This window comes from Brienomyrus brachyistius, unplaced genomic scaffold (genome assembly GCF_023856365.1).
Source record: "Brienomyrus brachyistius isolate T26 unplaced genomic scaffold, BBRACH_0.4 scaffold35, whole genome shotgun sequence".
Classification (NCBI taxonomy): Eukaryota; Metazoa; Chordata; class Actinopteri; order Osteoglossiformes; family Mormyridae; genus Brienomyrus; species Brienomyrus brachyistius.
The window spans coordinates 836,718-855,380 of NW_026042310.1; the positions used below are offsets into that span (position 1 = coordinate 836,718).

General features: G+C 45.6%; 1 protein-coding gene across 1 annotated transcript; it reads right to left on the reverse strand.

Annotated features, from left to right (window-relative positions):
• Nucleotides 1-12: 12 nt before the first annotated feature.
• LOC125721840 (steroid hormone receptor ERR1-like) lies at nt 13-15,104 on the reverse strand. Its single transcript, XM_048997969.1, is given in 9 exon segments — nt 13-4,668; nt 5,847-5,913; nt 5,915-6,117; nt 6,455-6,622; nt 6,728-6,841; nt 7,331-7,447; nt 7,870-8,265; nt 10,641-10,741; nt 14,566-15,104. Coding segments are annotated over 7 exon segments (1,314 nt in total). The 5' UTR covers nt 8,261-8,265; nt 10,641-10,741; nt 14,566-15,104; the 3' UTR covers nt 13-4,414.
• Nucleotides 15,105-18,663: the final 3,559 nt, after the last annotated feature.

Here is an 18,663-nt window from a genome sequence, read left to right on the forward strand (position 1 = left end):
AGACCAGAAGTGTGTGATGGGATGTCTCCATTTATTACACAACAACACAAAACACCAATATTTTTAAATACGCAAATGAATCGAGTTTATCTGTGATGCGTTACCTTGTTTTACAATGATTCAGCATGAATAAGATAGACAACATCAAACTAAACATTTAAGCACAGCCAACAATGAACAAATACACTCGTATCCACACACACAAAAATTGTATTAAACATCAACAAATTGAGTAAAAAATAGAATTTAATCTCTTTTTTTTAAATACAGATTTAATACAAATAATGGTGTGTCCTCCACGTTGTATTTTATTACTTCTACAGACAATTTTTTTTATTACTTTTGAGATTGTTTACAGCATAACTATACAGTAAAATAAACACTCGTTTATTTTTAGTATTGCTCATTTACATAAATCTATATGAACATACTGACAGCTAATCTTACGTTGACATGAAATTTCTAACAGATAAACATCCTTAGCACTGAGTCCTAAATATGTACATAAGTCCCTTTTTTGCCATCGAAAATGAACTGCTTATCCATGCATACAAAAAAGTTAGAAAAAAAGACTGACCAAATAAAAAAATATCAACCTGATTCCAACCACATGGACATTGCATTGATTTAGTGTTGCTTTATAATGAAAACCTACGTATACTATGTCCCTGAACCGTAATTGGCTACTACACACCTTCATATACGTACCAAAATTATGTACCGTAGAACAGCCCAACTGTAAAAAATAAATATTTGATTATTGCCAAATAAATACAGGTAAAAGCAGAGCACTGCAGTGTTTCAGACTTCCTGGACAGTAGATGAAGGGTGCAATAATTGCATTAACCAGTAGATGGGGTACGCATGTAAACCATGTTGTTAGAGCAATTTGAATTTCGTTAATTTACCGAAGCCCGAGATTTGTGATTAACACGTTAAAATGTTAGATAATAAATTGTTAGTCGAAAAAAAATAAAATAAAAATTCAGCTGACACCACGCCATCATACTGATATCTGTCATGCCAAACCTGAGCATTAACCACACACATACGTATCTAAAATATTCCAGACCAAATAAATTAACCTTTCATTCATAAAACAAACGTATTCTTGAAGTATTAATTCAGGACCAGACAAAAAGGACTGAAGCTGCTCCGAAGTCAAAGAGTGGCCCTACCCAATATGAGGTCTTTGACATCAACTCATAGTTAAGTCCTTCATTTATTTGCGTGCCCCCCCCCCCCCCGTATTTGATACCTTGGTACGTCAAAATGCAGGAGGTTGCCGGTTTTGTTCTAGTCATATTTTTAATCAAGCCAGCCTTGACTACAGACATGATGTAAACGTTAAACGCAGAACTGTATCCTAGAACTGACTAATTTTTCAATCTTGTTAAATCTAAATTAATTACAAAACTCGTTACCTGCGCAGATGACTTGGTACAATACCCCCCCCCCCCTTTAATTACCCCATTGTGACACTTAAGCCACAATAAATCAACATTTAATCAATCATTTCAAAGCCTATGCATTCATACAAAGAGCGGGATGTTCTAAACAACACGATTAATAAAACTGTCAACAATCATTAACTGACTGTATTACTCTGTACTTAATAGGCGAAGATATTTCACAAATATTTTCATTGCCATGGCACCTAAGCGATTGGAATTTCTGCAAACATACGTGTACACGGCGCGATTTCAGGATACTTTACAGCAGCTGTACGTGGTCGCGGCTTGCTTTTGAGGTGACAGGTGACAAAAAATGCGCTAACAGATCAATGGAGGCCAGACTGTCCAATCCAGCAACCAGCAGCCCTCACAGCTGTCTAGAGGTCATATGTTCCAGGTGCCAAATGTAAAAAAAAAATCGACCATTTATTTTGGGTTCACAAATGATAAAAGGACAACATAAACCGTTTTAAAATTAAAAAAAGAGACTGCAACAAAAAATATGCTGACATTAACACACTGCAGTTGTACCGCATTGAGAAAACTCCAGAATTTACCCCCTATAACAAGCAGTTTCCGATGACAGTTTGGCTTATTTTATAAGACGACCGTAATTTTTATTTTTTTAAAAAAAAACCTCGTACCTGTTTTAACATGGTCAGTAGACCTGCTTTTCAGCGCTACGTGGGGTGAGGGGGGGGGGGTCACTTTTCACGCCTCGCGCGGGTCTGCAGACAGTATGACACATGAAGTAAAGCGAACAGCGGAACAGAAGGGTCTGTGAAGGGATTCAGAAGTGCAGACACCAGTTTTGTCCGTTATGCATCTCCAGTGAAGGACAATGATTCCGAGATTCAGTTCCTCTGTTAGTCTTTTGACTCCGTGTCTACGTTGATGATGGAGGATTGCAGGTTCATTGTTAATTTCAGCTCCATTCCCGCGTCTTTCCATTTCACAGAAGGACAATGATGAGAACGCAGAAGATTTTTCTTGTAATTCAAGTCACGTAACACAACAGTCGCACCTTATTACATTACAGACAATCCCCCCCCCACTCTTTAAGCACACAGGGCAAAATAATACATTTATCAATCACGGCCCCCGGATCCTGATCAGTAAATCCCAAGGTTCTCTCTGAACGGACAAGACTAACCACGCGGAGACAATTACAATACGGCTTTGTGACTTTTCGGCCCCAGATTGGTCGTTTGAAGGGAAAGGGTGTCGGTCGGCCCCCGTAACCTTCTGCGAAGTCACATGGGCGACTCGCGGACTGAGATACGCACGGGGTCGATAGGTCGAGAGAACATGCTACCGCAGATGCTCATCCGCAGACACACAATCACACCCGTAGACAACTCTGAAGATTAGTCTGACTGGACAGTTCTAAACACTTTTTCCCCCCAGTAGAGTCATTACTTTTAGACATAACTTTTCCGTTCTTCTATAAGACCATTTGTCCACAAATCACAGATACAAAATATACAGACTACATTCAGTTCTCATTGCGCGCCCACAAACGTCTCCGCTCTACCTCCGATTGCTATTTCTGTTATTACTTGTTATTACTCTGTGTTGCTGCACATATTGCTTTTAAAATCCTGAAGAACGCCGACTCGAGCACCTTTTCCGTGCGGCTCTGCGTACCACCCAGCGTGTACCGTATTCACATGAGTAACTGCGAATTGAAAGTGTCAGAGTGCTCGTGTCAAACTCCCCTGCCCGCCTGATCGATCTTGGGTACGTTACCCAAAAGATCCCGTTAACAACTTGCATGGGTGGAACCGTTCAGTTGCCTGGTTCCAACGCAAAGCTTCCGTCCGTCCCTTACAATACTAGGCGGACCCGTATAATAAGTGACAGGTGGCAACCCTATTCCAAACGAATACGGTTGTTAGCAACTAGACTTTTAGGAAATGTACCCCTTAGTGTAAGCATATTGCTACGGCTGACATTTAAAATCCCTTTCTTGCTTTGTTACACACAGCACGGTTACATACAAAAACCACAGCTGTTCTGAACAGGAGAGGTCGCACTGCAAAATTTCAGTACCCAAACCGCTACCCAACAGGAGGTAGTAGTAACAATAAAAATGCTCTACGACTACTTAAAATCAGATGCTTAAAAAAATTACTAGAACCACGATGAACTAAATTCTCGTTCACCACCGGATTCTTGTGTGTGTGATTCACACTAGAACTTTAATATGCAAGTTCCTCATCCTTTGCGCACGATTCCGCCTGGATAAACAGGGCCAGGGAAATGATTTCCTTTAAAAGAAAAAAAAATGTAATGAGTATGGTGGTAAGTCTGCGTTAAGGTCGATCCGCCCTAAGGTTCCCAACTACCCAGAATCCAGAGGGGCTGGATTCTGTTTTTTGTTTTTTTTATGGAAATGCTTTCCTTTCTCAAAAGATTCCCAAATGGCTGTGCGACACTAATCCTCTCTGCCCCAGGAGTGAAACATCTTTACAGTTAATCTGCATCAACGTGGTTCAAGGACGGAGCATTAGGCATCAAATAAAAAAAGCTAATATAGAGTACCTTATAAACCAGAGAACTAGGCTGGAACTAGTCAGAATCGTCAAGAGAGTAACTGCAGTGGGAACGAGCTGTTTATCGCGTGCGTGTTTGTGTGCCTGTGTTCGTATGTCTTCCGTTACATGGATAACCCTGGAATCTGTCTAAATTCATGGCTTATAAAATAAACGCCCCAATATCTGCCCTCACTCTAAACTCACGCCTCCAACAATGCACACCACACACACACACACACACACACACACACACACACACACAGCCCATACTGAATGCTCTTAGCTCCTAGTGGAGTAATATTATGTACATTTACACCTACCCGCTCAACACATCCAGCCCAAAATTGTATCCAACCCGCCCCCCCCCATTCCCACACGTATCTCCATTGCTCACTTCCTGTCCTCCTTCCCTCTCCTCCTCCCCTATGGAGAGTCCATCATGGCCTCCAGCATCTCCAGGAAGAGTTTATGCATGGGCACGCTGCCGCGGGTCTTGATGCTGTAGAAGGTGGAGAGGGCGCGGCCAGCGGTCTGCCGGAGCAGGGGGAGGGTCAGGAGGAGCTTCCCGGCCCGGCGAGGGTCGTCTGGCCGGTGCTGGTTCACTAGTTCCAGCAGGGCCTGATGCAGCAGGTCCCGCAGCTTCTGCACTGCCTCCACGTCCTCAATGTAGACCGAGTCTATGGAGGAGAAGATGAGGGAATTTAGCGTGCAATTGCCCGGTGACCCTGTAGGGGGTGCTACTGAAACAGGACCTTGTGAAGAACCCATCCATCCATCCATTTTCCAAACCGCTTATCCTACTAGGTCGCGGGGGGTCCGGAGCTTATCCCGGAAGCAATGGGGACGAGGCAGGGAACAACCCAGGATGCCTTTTGAAGAACATGGTACAGAGACTGCAATGGTGACTTCAGCAGTCCGCCAATGTAAATTGATAACTAGGCCAAGAATAGCTTCTATAAATACATCCTAAACAAATAAATGACCAAAGGAATCTGCTTCCCACATGTACTATGCAATGGCCCTATCTGATATATCAATAGGTGATTAATCCAATTGACCTCTAAATAATCTGTACACAAAAACGGCACTCACTGTTTCTCTGCTGAATCTGAGTCTTCTTAGGGCACCGAAATCCAATTAAGGAAGGCAGACGGCAACACAAATACCCGCGAACTGAATCCCCACAAAGTCTGTTCAACTCGCCAGGGTTTGGCGATTTCCTTCTTGTTTGGTTCTTTGAGTGACTGTTTGTGAGGAAACGGTGAGCAGCAGATTTTCCTGGCAGTCACACCTCGCCATGAGCAGGACCGGTCATCTACAGACCACAAGCACCGGCAACGGCCAGGGGAGGGGGGCGTCTGTCTGATCTTTTCCAAGAGCGGCCTGCTGAAATGACTCAAACGAGTCGGCCAACACCACCCCCCCAGATCTCGTAATAAATCTCTCAGACAGAAACGGGGATTTATAATTCATACTCTCTTAATGAATTTATGGGATGTTCACAGACTAAGCGACGGTGTTCAAGATCGGCCTGCGGGGACGTCTTGCTAAGACCACCAGTAATACGCCAGGAGGGACCCCGAATGTGACACGACAAACAGAATGTATAAGTGCTAAAGCAGACGGCCATGACTCTGTGTACCTTAAGGGTACCTGACTACAGAAGGACGGAATATATTTAGGTTAGTCAACAAGCAATGGAACTGGACAAGCAGCACTGTCACCTGCTCCGTAGGGGGCGATCTTGTCCCAAGAAAAGTAGCTCAGTGTTGGCCAAAGGAATCACTGTCCTTGAGAAGCCTATTACTGACATCCAATCAGCTCCCTGTCTGGAGGTCCGAGGGTGACAGCTTACCCGAGTTGGTGAGCGTTATGGCCTTCAGCATGACGAACTCCTCACGGTCCAGCTCCAGCATGCGGTACCCGGCGGGCCAGGAGTCCGATGGCGGCGTTCAGCTCGGCCAGCCCGGCCAGACGCGACATCTCCTCGTCCAGCACGAAGTCCTCGGCATACACCACCTCGTCCTCGCAGCCCAGCGAGCGGAAGGCCACGCCGAGCACCAGAACCTCCAACCACACCGACTGCAACACCGACATCTGGTCCGCCAGCGACAAGGAGAGGAAGCCTGCAGGAATGGTAGCAGCATGGAAGATCAAAAAAAACCCACCAAACGTGTAGATCAGGGTTGCCCAACTCCAGTCCTGGGGGGGCCTGAGTCCTGCACATTTTTGGGTTTCCCCTCATTTAACACACCCGATTCAACTCCTTGAGCCAAATCATTTATGGTGGAACTGGGTAAGGACTAAGCTACACAGGGATCCGGCCCCCCATACATCTACAAAAAATGTACAATAACTGGATAAGAGGAACCTGAACTAACCAACAGAAAAAGGCCACTTTTTGATTGACATGCCCTTCCACCTATCAGCACGCAGCGCTGCTCCTACCCCGCCCTCGCTCACCAGGGATGTGCTTGGCCCAGCCGATGATGACTACAAGCTCGCGGTCGGCAAGGTCGCACAGCGTGGTGAGGGTGCGCAGGGCTGTGTCGGGCTGCAGGGGGTCCGGCATGGCGAACAGCTTCTCCGGCTCGGCCGCCAGCAGGTGGGACACGATGATGTTAGACGGACCTGAGCAGGTAAGACGCCGAAGCAGAGAACCGACAGGGTGCGAGTTATAACACCTGCTGTCCAAAAGTGCCTTAACGGATTAGTCCTGCAAGAAATGTAACCCACCTCTCTCCCCCTCTTTCCTTAGAGGGAGGGGGGCGCTCTGATAGGTGCTGTTCTCTACCTCTGGCCTCCTCTTGTACTTTTGCCTCCCGCCTCGCACGCGGTCCAGGCGCACCCCTGCAGGGGGAGCCAGTGAGTTGTTATTCTTGACATGAACACACAGCGACTGGAGGCAGCAGTGCTGCAGGGCACTGCACCTGAGCCTCTAAACGGCCATTTATCAAGCTAGTTGGCGTTCAGCGGGAGTCAGGTTCAGCCCAAGATCTGGAAGGGAAAGGGTGTCTTCGGTGCTTCCAGGACGCTCCCGCAAATAGTCCCAGGACAAGATGTGTGACATGCACGACAGCACTTCAAATACCACTCTCGCTTACATCGCCCCTAAATCTCCTGTAGCCGCAGCTCCCTGCTGGGCAGACAGGGCGGCGCTAATGAAAACAAATCGAATCCGGGGCCATGTCATTGTATGCACCCATGACGGCAGTTAAATTGGAAACAGAGTTGTGAGGATGCAGACACAGACAGTATGAATGACACCGGCTGGATGTGGCCACGCCCCTCTACTGTGGCTCCGCCCACTCCTCCCCACCCCGCCCCCACAGCTCCTACCTTCTTTGAGCATGCCCACTTTGAGGCACTTGGTGAAGCGACAAGCCTGGCAGGCCTTGCGACGCCTCTTGGTGATCTCACACTCGTTCGACGCCGGGCAACTGTACTCGATGTTACCTGGGAAGGTGGAACAGGGAGGGGAGGAAGGGTTACCCAGGCCCCTTTGGGTTTAACGGCGCTCGTATCTTTAACGCTGTCAAGATAACGGGGGCATGGAGCGTGCAGACTAACACAAACAAACGCGCACACTGAGCTCCGTGTCGCTTTCGTTCTGAGAAGTTCCCATCAACTCACTTTAACGCGGCAAATGATTGCTGCCAAGGAACTTGAATCTTAAAAATGCTTCTGGCAGTTCCGACACAAGCATTTTCCCACCCCCCACACGCACAGCAAAAAGCCGTAGACATGCAGGAAAGAAATACTTAAAGCATCAAGCCCCAGGCGAAGATGCTGACGCTACGTATGTCTGAGCTTCTGTTTTCCATAAAACTCGTAAATGTGTGAGAGCGGCGCTTGCTCAGTGAAGACAAGCGGCCTACCCTGGATTGTCCGTTTGAAGAAGGCCTTGCAGGCCTCGCAGGAGGCCACGCCGTAGTGGTATCCCGAGGCCACGTCACCGCACACCAGGCACAGTCGTTTGGGGAGCGTGCTCAGGGCGTACTTGCAGCGGCCGGCCCCCGCCGAGCCCTCCTCCGCCCCATCCCCGCCCTCCTCCTTAAAGTGGCAGCGCAGGGGTGGTGGCGTGTACACGGCCGGCGAGCAGCGCCCTCCGCCGACCTCCCCCTTTCTGCCGCCGCCTCTGCCGCTCTGCGAAGAATCTGACGACGCTGCACCGGGACTGGTCCGGCCCCCACCTCCTCCGCCGCCACCCTCCGGACTGCTAGGCTCCGCCTTAATGTGGAGATCGGAACGCCGCTCCCTGGAGGACATGATCGCTGCAGGATAGGACGGGGGGGGTTTCTTTATTACACTCCGAGAGTGTGTATGTACACATCTACACAGCTGTTGGAAATATAGTACAATTGCACCTCAACCACCCTTAACATTCCATTCACGGAATCCATACAATAAAAATCAACCATTATTTGCTACATTGTTTCCTCAGTCTTCCTTGCAGATTATTAGCAATCCTTCTTGAACATAAATAGCACAAGGACACTGTTCCGTCACTGCTGCGGACTTCAAAGGTCCAGATCCTTCCACACGTGACTTTGAGACGGGCGGCATCCTTTACAACCGCATTCAGCGCCGACACTGAAAGTTCCCACTGCGTTTCCTAAATTGGTTTCTCACGCGTTTGTGCACGGGTCGCGGACTCCAAGAATCTGCTTTTCTATTTCCAGTCACGATTACAATGACAGTGACGTCAAACACACAACATAAATGGATAAGAATACTTTCAGTGGCCCATAGCTGAGGCTGAGATGGGGAGAGGGGAGGTCATGTCATGTGAGCAAAGAATAGAGGAAGTAGTAGGCAACGCAGGCGAGCAAAATGTTCCAAACTCTGAAATTTTCTCCTGACCTTTTAGAATCATTAATCTGCGACCAAGCACATTACATAACCCGGGCTGTCTATGTAAACATATTTAGCAGATACTTCTTTTTCCCCAAGTATAAGCAAAGCAGAGATGAATAAATATCAAGTTTTACATGAATGAAATGCACCATTGGGCTGCATTTCCATAAACAAACTCGGATGGGAAGAGGACCTCGGTCGTGACTATGCTGATGGGTATCTGTGTGGACTGCGATTCAGCAGTGGATAAACGCAGTTAGACGACATAGACCTACTCGATAAAAAAAAATAAATATATGGGTTTACCGTAAACCCACGTAAAAACGGTCAAAAAATGCATATCGAGCAGAGAAGTTCGAGGTATGAGAGTACACGGTTCACCTACCAAGACATTACTGCTAAACAGCTATTTGCTGAGGTCTAAGCTCGATTCTCCTATGAAAGGGTGTGGAAAGGGTACTCTGAGAGAGTTAGATATTGTTGGGGCCACATCAGCCACCGGCTGGAATCCCACTGATGAAAGATCCAATTTGGGATTCCTCCATTCATGGCTGCAGCGTGTGGTCCTGGGTGTGTAGTTATGATCCACGTCCAGGGGACTGACAGCACGTGCTACACACACTTATACACAAACCCGCTGGTTTGGAATGAGATTATCAGACCCGGATTTCCAGATGTCAGAATTTTGGTGCATTTAAAGAAACTACTCCAAGAACCCAGCAGGGTTAACGCCACACATTCATAATTCATTTAAAATTTATATTTTCCAGTAAAAGGCTTTGTCTGAAATCTAATTACAGTGCCGGTAAATTACCTACAGTTAATTACGGAAAGCAAAAAAAAAAAAAAAAAACGTAGACGGCAGGTAAATGCGAGGCTGGCGATGACGCACGTGCGGAAACCACGTGGCCGCCGGGAGCCGCAGCGCAGACTGGGAACATTCAATCACGCATTTCGCAGCACGAAAAAAAAACACCGTGGAGCTTAAAAGCTCTTTTAAAAGCAACCTCTGCATCCATGACACGGGTCAGGAAAAGGAAAGCAGGAAAGGGTCAAGAGAACGCTATGAACACGGGATCAATAAGCTACCAGGCTATCGGCTATAACGCGGGATTTCGATTAATCAACATGCTTCGCAATAACAAACGCATTAGGAAAGCATCTATTATGTATTATCGTTAAAAATAAATACTACATGGAGCAGAGGATAGTTATTTACACCCGTCCAAAAATATATAAACTAGACAAACATCCGCTGCCGCTAACTGCAAATATTATAATAGCAAGCTGGATCTACGTAAACGCACGTACCTCCGCGTACTTAAGGTATCCGCAGGAATAACAGTACCTCTCCCAAGCAGTAAGCCGGCGCCGCGGCTATCCGAAGCCCCGCGAGCTCCCAGCTCGCGACGCTCTCATTCAAACTACGCCGCCGCCTCGCGGAACGGGAAGTGCGGCCGCGCGCTGCCGGGGCGCCGCGGCCCGAAGGGAAGTGACCTCGAGCGGCGGGGGATTCGAAATCACGGACCTGTCCGGCCGTTTCCGATCGGGCCCTCGGCGGGGGCTCCACATGGAGCCATGGATATCGGCGCCTGAGCAGAGCAATTCGCACGAAGACTAATTTATTGCGTCACTGCAGTGTTTTCCTGCGCCAGTGAGATGCTGTCGGGCACGACTGCAGGTCAGGGTCATTCCTCCTGATGACATCAAGCGCTATTAAAGATTTAATGACAGAAAAGACTGAACACTTAATTTTGCAGTGACCACAGCTGGCGGATACAGGACCCAATACCTGTATTTTTGGTGTCCCTGGGCGATTCAAGCTGTTCGCAGTCTTTGTGCTGGCTTAAGGATATCAGACCTGTCGACTTGCCTCTCTGCTCATCCAGATTCCTGAGAAGAAAGCAATGGAAGGCTGTCATTCCTCAACACGACCGACCCATATCCTCAAATAATGCGACAGCCGCATCTTACGGTCGCAGCTGAAACGCGGGTGCATTTTCAGAAGCGCCCAGCAATCGAACCCTAGTAGAGTTTCTGCGTTTTCTTCCTGATGAGGATTAATGAAGCAGACCTTACTTCTAAGACACGTTTTATTAGCTCCGCCCAGTTTTAATAATCCATGCAAGAATTTTAATATGTTAAACTCATACACCTGACGTATCTATGGACCTCAAGGGCTTGATTTGACATTTAATCCCAATGGCACCATGCACACAGGAAGAATGTCCTTCACAGTATTCAGATATCTTGGGAATTGGTGTAGGGGGACAAGTATAGAATAATCCATAACCACATAATATATGTATTGAATTCTATCCAGCAGCAGTACAGTGAAGCTAAACGGCAGATTCCGCTCCGTCCGTCATGCTGCTGGTTTCGCCTCATTGAGAATTTCTCCGCTGACGCGTTCAGATAAGAGGCCTTCGGAGGCTTTATCTCGTACGTTTCTTCTAGTCCTAATGTCCAGCGGTCAATCGCTGTCCCTCTCGAATTTCACAATACGCCGCAGATTTGCTGACTCGGGACAAAATCGGGCCCGCTTGCCCTCCGCCCTTGCCGCACAGGCCCCCGTTCAGCGTGTCAGCGCGCGTCGCCCCGCCCCTCCCCTCCCCCCCCCTCCCTGTACTGTCCCTTCCACTCCCGGCTCGTCCAACGGTCAAAGTCACGAGAAACCTAAAGGACGGATGTATCATTATAACAGCCCACCCCCCCCAACTCACATGAAATCCCTGCTATTTACCTGATCCTGCGTAAACTATAAAGGGACTTACACTTAACCATTAACTAAAACACAGTAACTATAACCTACTATACTGTATACAGTAACTTCACCTCGTACATTAACCGCAAGGGTCATTAGAACGATCTACAACTACCCAGGCTTCATCCAATAAACTGACAGCTGTAGATTCACCATAAAGGCTCCAGTTCTCGATGACAATTTCAGATCATACCAGTACTACCACTACACAACCACCTTGAATAAGAAATTTTCGGACAAATACTGCGTGTGTCGTCCAGTGGAAATTAATTTCCTACCTTCACATTCCCACCTACATAAATATTGTTTCTATTTTTATATTTTTTAATTAGGAATATTAGTTTTTTTTTAATAGACATTAACACTGGGCCCTATTCTGAGAGGCGGGAAACATCCATATTTTTCCAGGGTAACGGGTCAAAATGCAGGTCTTTCCCGATACCTGTAAACAACAACATTCGGCATAGGAACGGCAGCTCGGATTTGGCTGTGTCTAAGTGGACGTATAATGGAGACGTCTATCCACAAGCAGATGCATGACACATACTCTCGCTCTCAGGCCTCAGGTGAGATGCAGACGGGGCAGATCTGTGCATCCGGGTGGAGGAGGATGGATGACGCAACTCCATTCTCCACACCCTAGAGGTTTAACATTAAAGACAGTGCCCCCCCCCCCCCCCACCTCCGCATGCCTACGGCGGAGCAGATCGCTCTTTTTAGCATATTTTTAGCCACTAAACCATCAGGTACTCAGTCTCGTCCCAAATGGGAATATCTGTGCTCCATCTGCGCAGGCGGCAGGCTGGCTGCGCCCACGTCACCCCCCCCCCCCCCCCATCACGATTTACATAGGTTTTAGAGCACATTACGCGGGCGCGGAGATGGAACTGCTGCACGACTGCTCGGAAACCGTGTTCCCCGGGGCTCGAGATTCACGCCGCAGAAAAACAACCGTGAACGTATGTACTGTGCCAAAAAGTCACACATGCAAGACACACACAGCACTGACACTACAAAGTGTAAACTCAGTGTACTGAGTGTAGATGTATATATACATGGACTCACATATCATACACCGTATGTGTGTGTATATGTAGAAAATATGCACAAATACTGATCGCAAAATATCAAATAATACGGTGTCCAGTTCTGTTCTATTATAGCAACTACATGCTGTTTTAGCGTTATAAAGCAGGTATCCATATACTGATTCTCTCAGCGGTATTTTCCTGTAGCCAGCCGAGTCGTCACTGGGGTAAGTCTGCCGTGTCTAGGGCCAGTGACAGCTCTGCATTCCAGGTATCATCCCTGTACACGCACGGATATTAACCTGACACAGCTGCCCCCCCGCTCAAGGGCACCGCGGCTGCAGAGAAGGCCTATCCAGCACGCCGGACCCCTTTGCCAAAGAGCTCCACCGAGCAGCTAATTTGAAACTGTCAAAGCTATCAACCTTTAATTATAAAGGCAACTGGAAAACTGAAATACAGTGTACAGCAAAGTATCTGTTGTTATGCTGAGTATTATCTTGACGAGGTTTTATATATATATATATATATATATATATATATATATATATATATATATATATATATACAGAGAGAGAGAGAGAGAGACATTACATATATTTAAATACATATATAAAATACAAAACGTGTCTCTATATTTTCGTTACAGATCCGGGAGATATAATGCCCTACAGTATATAATTGGGGTGAGCTTGTGGCAAACGCCTGAAGTTTCCTTGGTTTCTTCACACTTCGACTGTAATCAGGTCATTTAGCCACTATTCCCTCAACTGCAAATCCGCATAATTATCCGATAATACCCTTCCAATTAATGCCGTACAAGTTTATCGAACGCAATGCAAAATAAGCCGTTTCCTTTCATGCATTACTTTCGCGCAATGAATAAGTTCTGGTACATCCATAGCGATCGATAGCGCTTAATAGTTATGTCATGTGTCTTATTTACGTCTATTTAAGCTTTTCTATTTAAGCTTCAGCGCCTGATCGTTCAGCGTTGGGGGGGGGGGGGGTCAATGATGGCTCACGTGTCTAAGCGAAAAAATAACTTCACTAACAGAGTGCATAGGAAATGAAAAGAAAGATGGGGAAATGAAGGGGGATGGAGAGATGGATCACCAGTCTCGTGCATGCGTCATCCTATCAATTCTGAGCTGGTGGACTGGTACGCCGACAAAATTTAAACGCATTTAAACACGAAGATGAATAACAACTCTGGGGAAAATAATCAATCAATGAGTAAGCGTGTAACCTGGTACTGCACTATATAAGGTATAATAAGGGTAGTCAATGATTAGCTCACCATTAAGCTTCGTTTGGCGACTTCCAGAAGTGGCCCGTACTATGTAACTACCTTTAGAGATACGATCATAACATGCCCGCTCCCGTCATTTAGCAACCAACTGCTGAATGTAAAACACAACGACACGCTGTGCAGATGCACCATTTAATGATGTGCAAGTGACGCTGTGCAACTCCCCCTACCACAGAAATGACTATAGGCTATACAGCCAGTCGCCTTCACACAAAACATCAGCAAAAGCAGCTCGGAAGTGAAAATGATCTCGAATTTATTTGGCGAATATGACGATACGACTTAGCAACTCTCAGCTACTGCTCCAGGCAGCTGTAGAAGCCGAAAAGCAGCCATGCGATTAATTCGGCTTATGCATCGGCTTTCCAAAACGTGAACACGCTCCCTTCAGAATAAGAGCAGCAAACAAACGATCGCTAACTATACACAGCAGCTACGAAGTAAAAACTCCCTGACATGCATAACCTCAAAGTCATAACTTCCTCGCATGCATACACACACACACACACACACATATATATATATATATATATATATATATATATATATATATATATATATATATATATATTGCATATGTGTCAGTACATCAGCGGGGACTCCCTGTACTCACCATCGCTGGGACGATACGCCGCTGTCAAGCTTCTCCCGGAACTCAGGACGCTGAACTCTCCCCCTGGAGACGGGCACTTAGGAGCCGTGCTCTACCACCGACTTTCCGTACCAATTCTAACTAACCCCCCAGCGATGCAAAGGCATTATTCAATCACATGCTGTTTCGAAGCATTCTTAGATCACGCATTTACAAAATTATGATAAATAAATCCCATATAATCTGTAAACTCTGTCAAAAGCAATTGCATCGATGTATAGATAAAGTGTGTGTGTGGGGGGAAACGTTTGCTAGCGACCGAACAGCTACGTAGCGCTATTGGTAAGCGTGGTAAACACGCAGAAATGGATCATCCGGTCGACACGCTTCGATATTTTAAATCCGGTATCGGCGTTTGCGCGTCTCTTTTCCTGCCCCCCCTAGTTAATCTCACGGCGTTGCAAGCAAATTCGCGTCTTCCGCATGGGCTGCTACGCTTCCACGTACATCCCTCGCTTATTGTCCTCCCTCTCTCCTTTTGCGTCGGTCGTTTCTCCGTTACGTATGCATGCACCCCCCTCCCCAATCCAGCTCCCCTGTACTGCCGTCATCCGCGTCGCAACAATTCAGAAAAAAATACCAACTGTAGTGTAGCAGCTCTGACGACTTCATATGTGTGTTTTAAATAATCCATCACATTGATTTCTTTTTGTTGGTGTTTCGTGGTTGTTATTTTTACTTGACTGCATTTGAGCAACATATGTATTCTATGTTGTAAACTAGGCTATAGTGTAAATGTACGCTTACAGGGAATTAGAAGTAAATTGAAAAATTGGTGCATTGCATTTCAGCGTTTCAATGTCTCAGTTTCTTCGATAATTAAACGCAAATATGGCATAAAATACCACTTTCGTTTATGTAATTTTAATAACGACAGTGGTAAAAAAATGTAATTAAGTAAATAATAGCAGTATGTCAAATATGGTCTGTTGTAATCTTGAGTGTTTTTGAAAATAATTTTGATCTTCGGATTAGATTGGTTTGCATGTGAATTGCATGAGTGGGGTTTTTAGTAGACTGTTTGTTTGAAATTGTCCATATTTGTTCATTTCTCTTGACAATGTGCAGGAATGCGTCCGCGCCATGAAACACAGCACTGCAAATCACGCATCGCTTTAGATGGAATGGAAAATGGGGCGGCTTGCAGTCGCTCCCACCAGCAATTCGGTCTTGTGACACTGACCCAGCTGAGTCCGCTCCAGCCGCGCATGGAACAGGGTTGGGCGCCAGGCCAAGGCAGATCAGGCCACTGGCGACTGATGCCAAGGGGAGAGAAAGACGCGAGATCTCACAGTAAACCGAGACCCTCTATGTGCATATGTGAAAGGGGGAAACAAAAAAGTTTAACTCCCTCTGACATGACATGGCTGAATAGCGCATTAAGTCTCCTTTATGTTTCGAATGATGCAAAAAGTTCAGAGCTGTACTTAAATAAACGTGCATGTAAAATATCATTGCTTATATTTATAATGCGTTTGTCTGACCGAATCATGTCGAGTCTGTGCTAAAGCCTCGTTCCAGGCTTCGCAAGGATATGGCTCATTTAAATTTCGCCTAGGAAACAAAAGTCATGGGGCTTAAAAGCAAGATTAAACAGTAAAGTGCTGTGTGTGAGGGGGGGGGCAGCGGCTTGGATCCGAGTTCCCCTTGCCAGTGTCATTGAGATTGTATCTGCGACCTTGAATTCAAGGTCATGGCTAGCGCCGCATAACACCGCATGCACGTACAGCAGCGCTGTGCGGCATCGCACTCCACGTCACGATTTCAGCAGCACGCAACGTAAATGTTTGCGATTTATACAGTCAGTCGATCACTCTTTTTTTCATTAGCCCAAGGTTTTTTCCTTGATTATATAATATATTTTATTTTCATTGCTAAATCCGGGGATGCTGATTTATTTATTTGAATTTCTCGGTGTTGGCAAGTAACACTAACATACTAAGCCGATTCTCCTGCACTCGATATGCTAGAAGTTTATTATTAATTTAAGGCAATACACTCTATGCGCCGCGTTACGGATTGTCAGTCTTTATCATCTGTTTTTAGTCGTTGGCGGAGCCTGTGAGGTCGGTGCAAGTGTGAACAATATATTCTAAAAGACAATACCCGAAAACATGCACTTCGGCGTGAACATAAAATCACTTAAATGCCGTTATCTGACTTTATACTTCAGATGGGGAGCCCAGCCAACATACGACAATTTGTTCTCACATGCTTGGCCTTCAAGTTATTTTTTTAACCATTTGTTTAAGCTTGGACGAGTTTTTCTTTACCGCGCTTGTCCTATTTTACTGAGCACACAAAGTTTTGTTTTGTCATCGGAAAAGAGACTTGGAACCTTATTTTCAGGGACAACGGTTTCTGGTTTGATAGTGATAATTAGCCTATACGTTTCTTACCAGTGTTCACAACTCAAGGTCAAATAACTGGAGAATAGGAGATAGCCAAAGTCGTTGTGCTGGACCCTGAGTACAGATATAATTCCCAAATAAATGAACAGAATAAATTAAGTTCTTGAGCATATTTAAATGCAAACATACCCACCAATTACAAACAATTTTAAACACCTACTCAAACGGTCTTCTTTTTTACAAGATATTTAAGCGGTAGCCGACTGTTACGTAGGCCTAAGACTTGTTTGTAGTATGGCATTACATGTAAATTGTGCTTTAATTTTTGAATTTTGTTTACTCATTTAAATCTAGACATATTCACTTATTGACTTTTATTAGATATGCAACTATAGTAATTTGACTACTGGCACAATGATTTGAATCTGTAATACGCATTATATAAGCAGACCAACCACATTTCAAGATTTCTTCACTCATTCTGCCAACACGCCGCTCACATTTGACACGCTAGGCTACCCGCCCCACCATTTATAGCAAGGGCTTGGCTCCCCCTTGTGGCCGCTCTGCTCCAGTACTACTGAGGGCCAAATTACGCAGGTCTGGCGACAATGACGTCGGTGTACAGTCTGTCCTCCCGCGCAAGGTCACTCACGCGCATGGGGCACAGAGACAGTTAATCCGGGCTCGCTTATTACTCACAGTTGGCTCTCCATCCATTTAACCTTCATACAATAATGCAGGTATTATTGTAAGATATAAAATTTCACGATTTCACAGACATTCTATTTTGTATCAAAACAGTCTTAACTTTTAGGTGCAAAACCCCATTTTAGCGTTCGGCGTTAGTTAACTCTAAATATTATTTCAACTACTTCAATAATATGCTAAATCCATTTGCATTTTCAGTTTTGATACTAAAAGACAATAAATAGGCCTGCCGCAGTGATACTCATAGTATGAGTGCATTATAAATTGCCAGAATTGTGTTTTCTACAAAATTATTTTTTACTGAGAACGAGAACTGTTTCTTAGATGAAGGTCACCTTTATTTTGTATTCCATCGATAAACGATTCAGTTTATATCAGATTCTAGAAATGACGTTATGGTATATTACGTCAGATTGAGTCGACCGCCTGTCCGGTTTTCCACAACTGCTTGTTTGATGCAGGTTCGTGGTTAGTCTGGAGTCTATTCCAGGAAACACCAAGCAGGGCACACCCTGGACAGGCTGTCGTTTCATTTCAGAATAACACGTGAAGGACAATTAGGAAGTACCAATCCTTAAGGCCTTGGCCACATGGAGGAGAAACAGAAGGATGCCCTATGCATTCAGGGTTCCACATACCCTGGAGAAGTGTGAGACCCCAGTGCTCAGCGGGCTTTAATCCAGATCAAGTTGCATCGTGAATGGGTGTGGAGCGTTCCTTAACTGGGACTTATGGTGAGGGATAAATTGTACTTGGTACTGGCTTTCATATTTGCCTTCAGAGATGTTATCACCAGAGGATTTAGGGTTAAAATCAAGAGTCTACATTCAAAATAAGTACATCAGACACTTATATATATTACTGTAAAATTTATCTTGTCGTCCACTGCAGGAAAGTTGTCTTCGGTACTTTAAATTATGGGTTGACTGGCCGGTTCCGGTTTCTGTAGTTTAAATAACCTCTCTTAGTTACCCAATTGACTGTTGATTTATATATT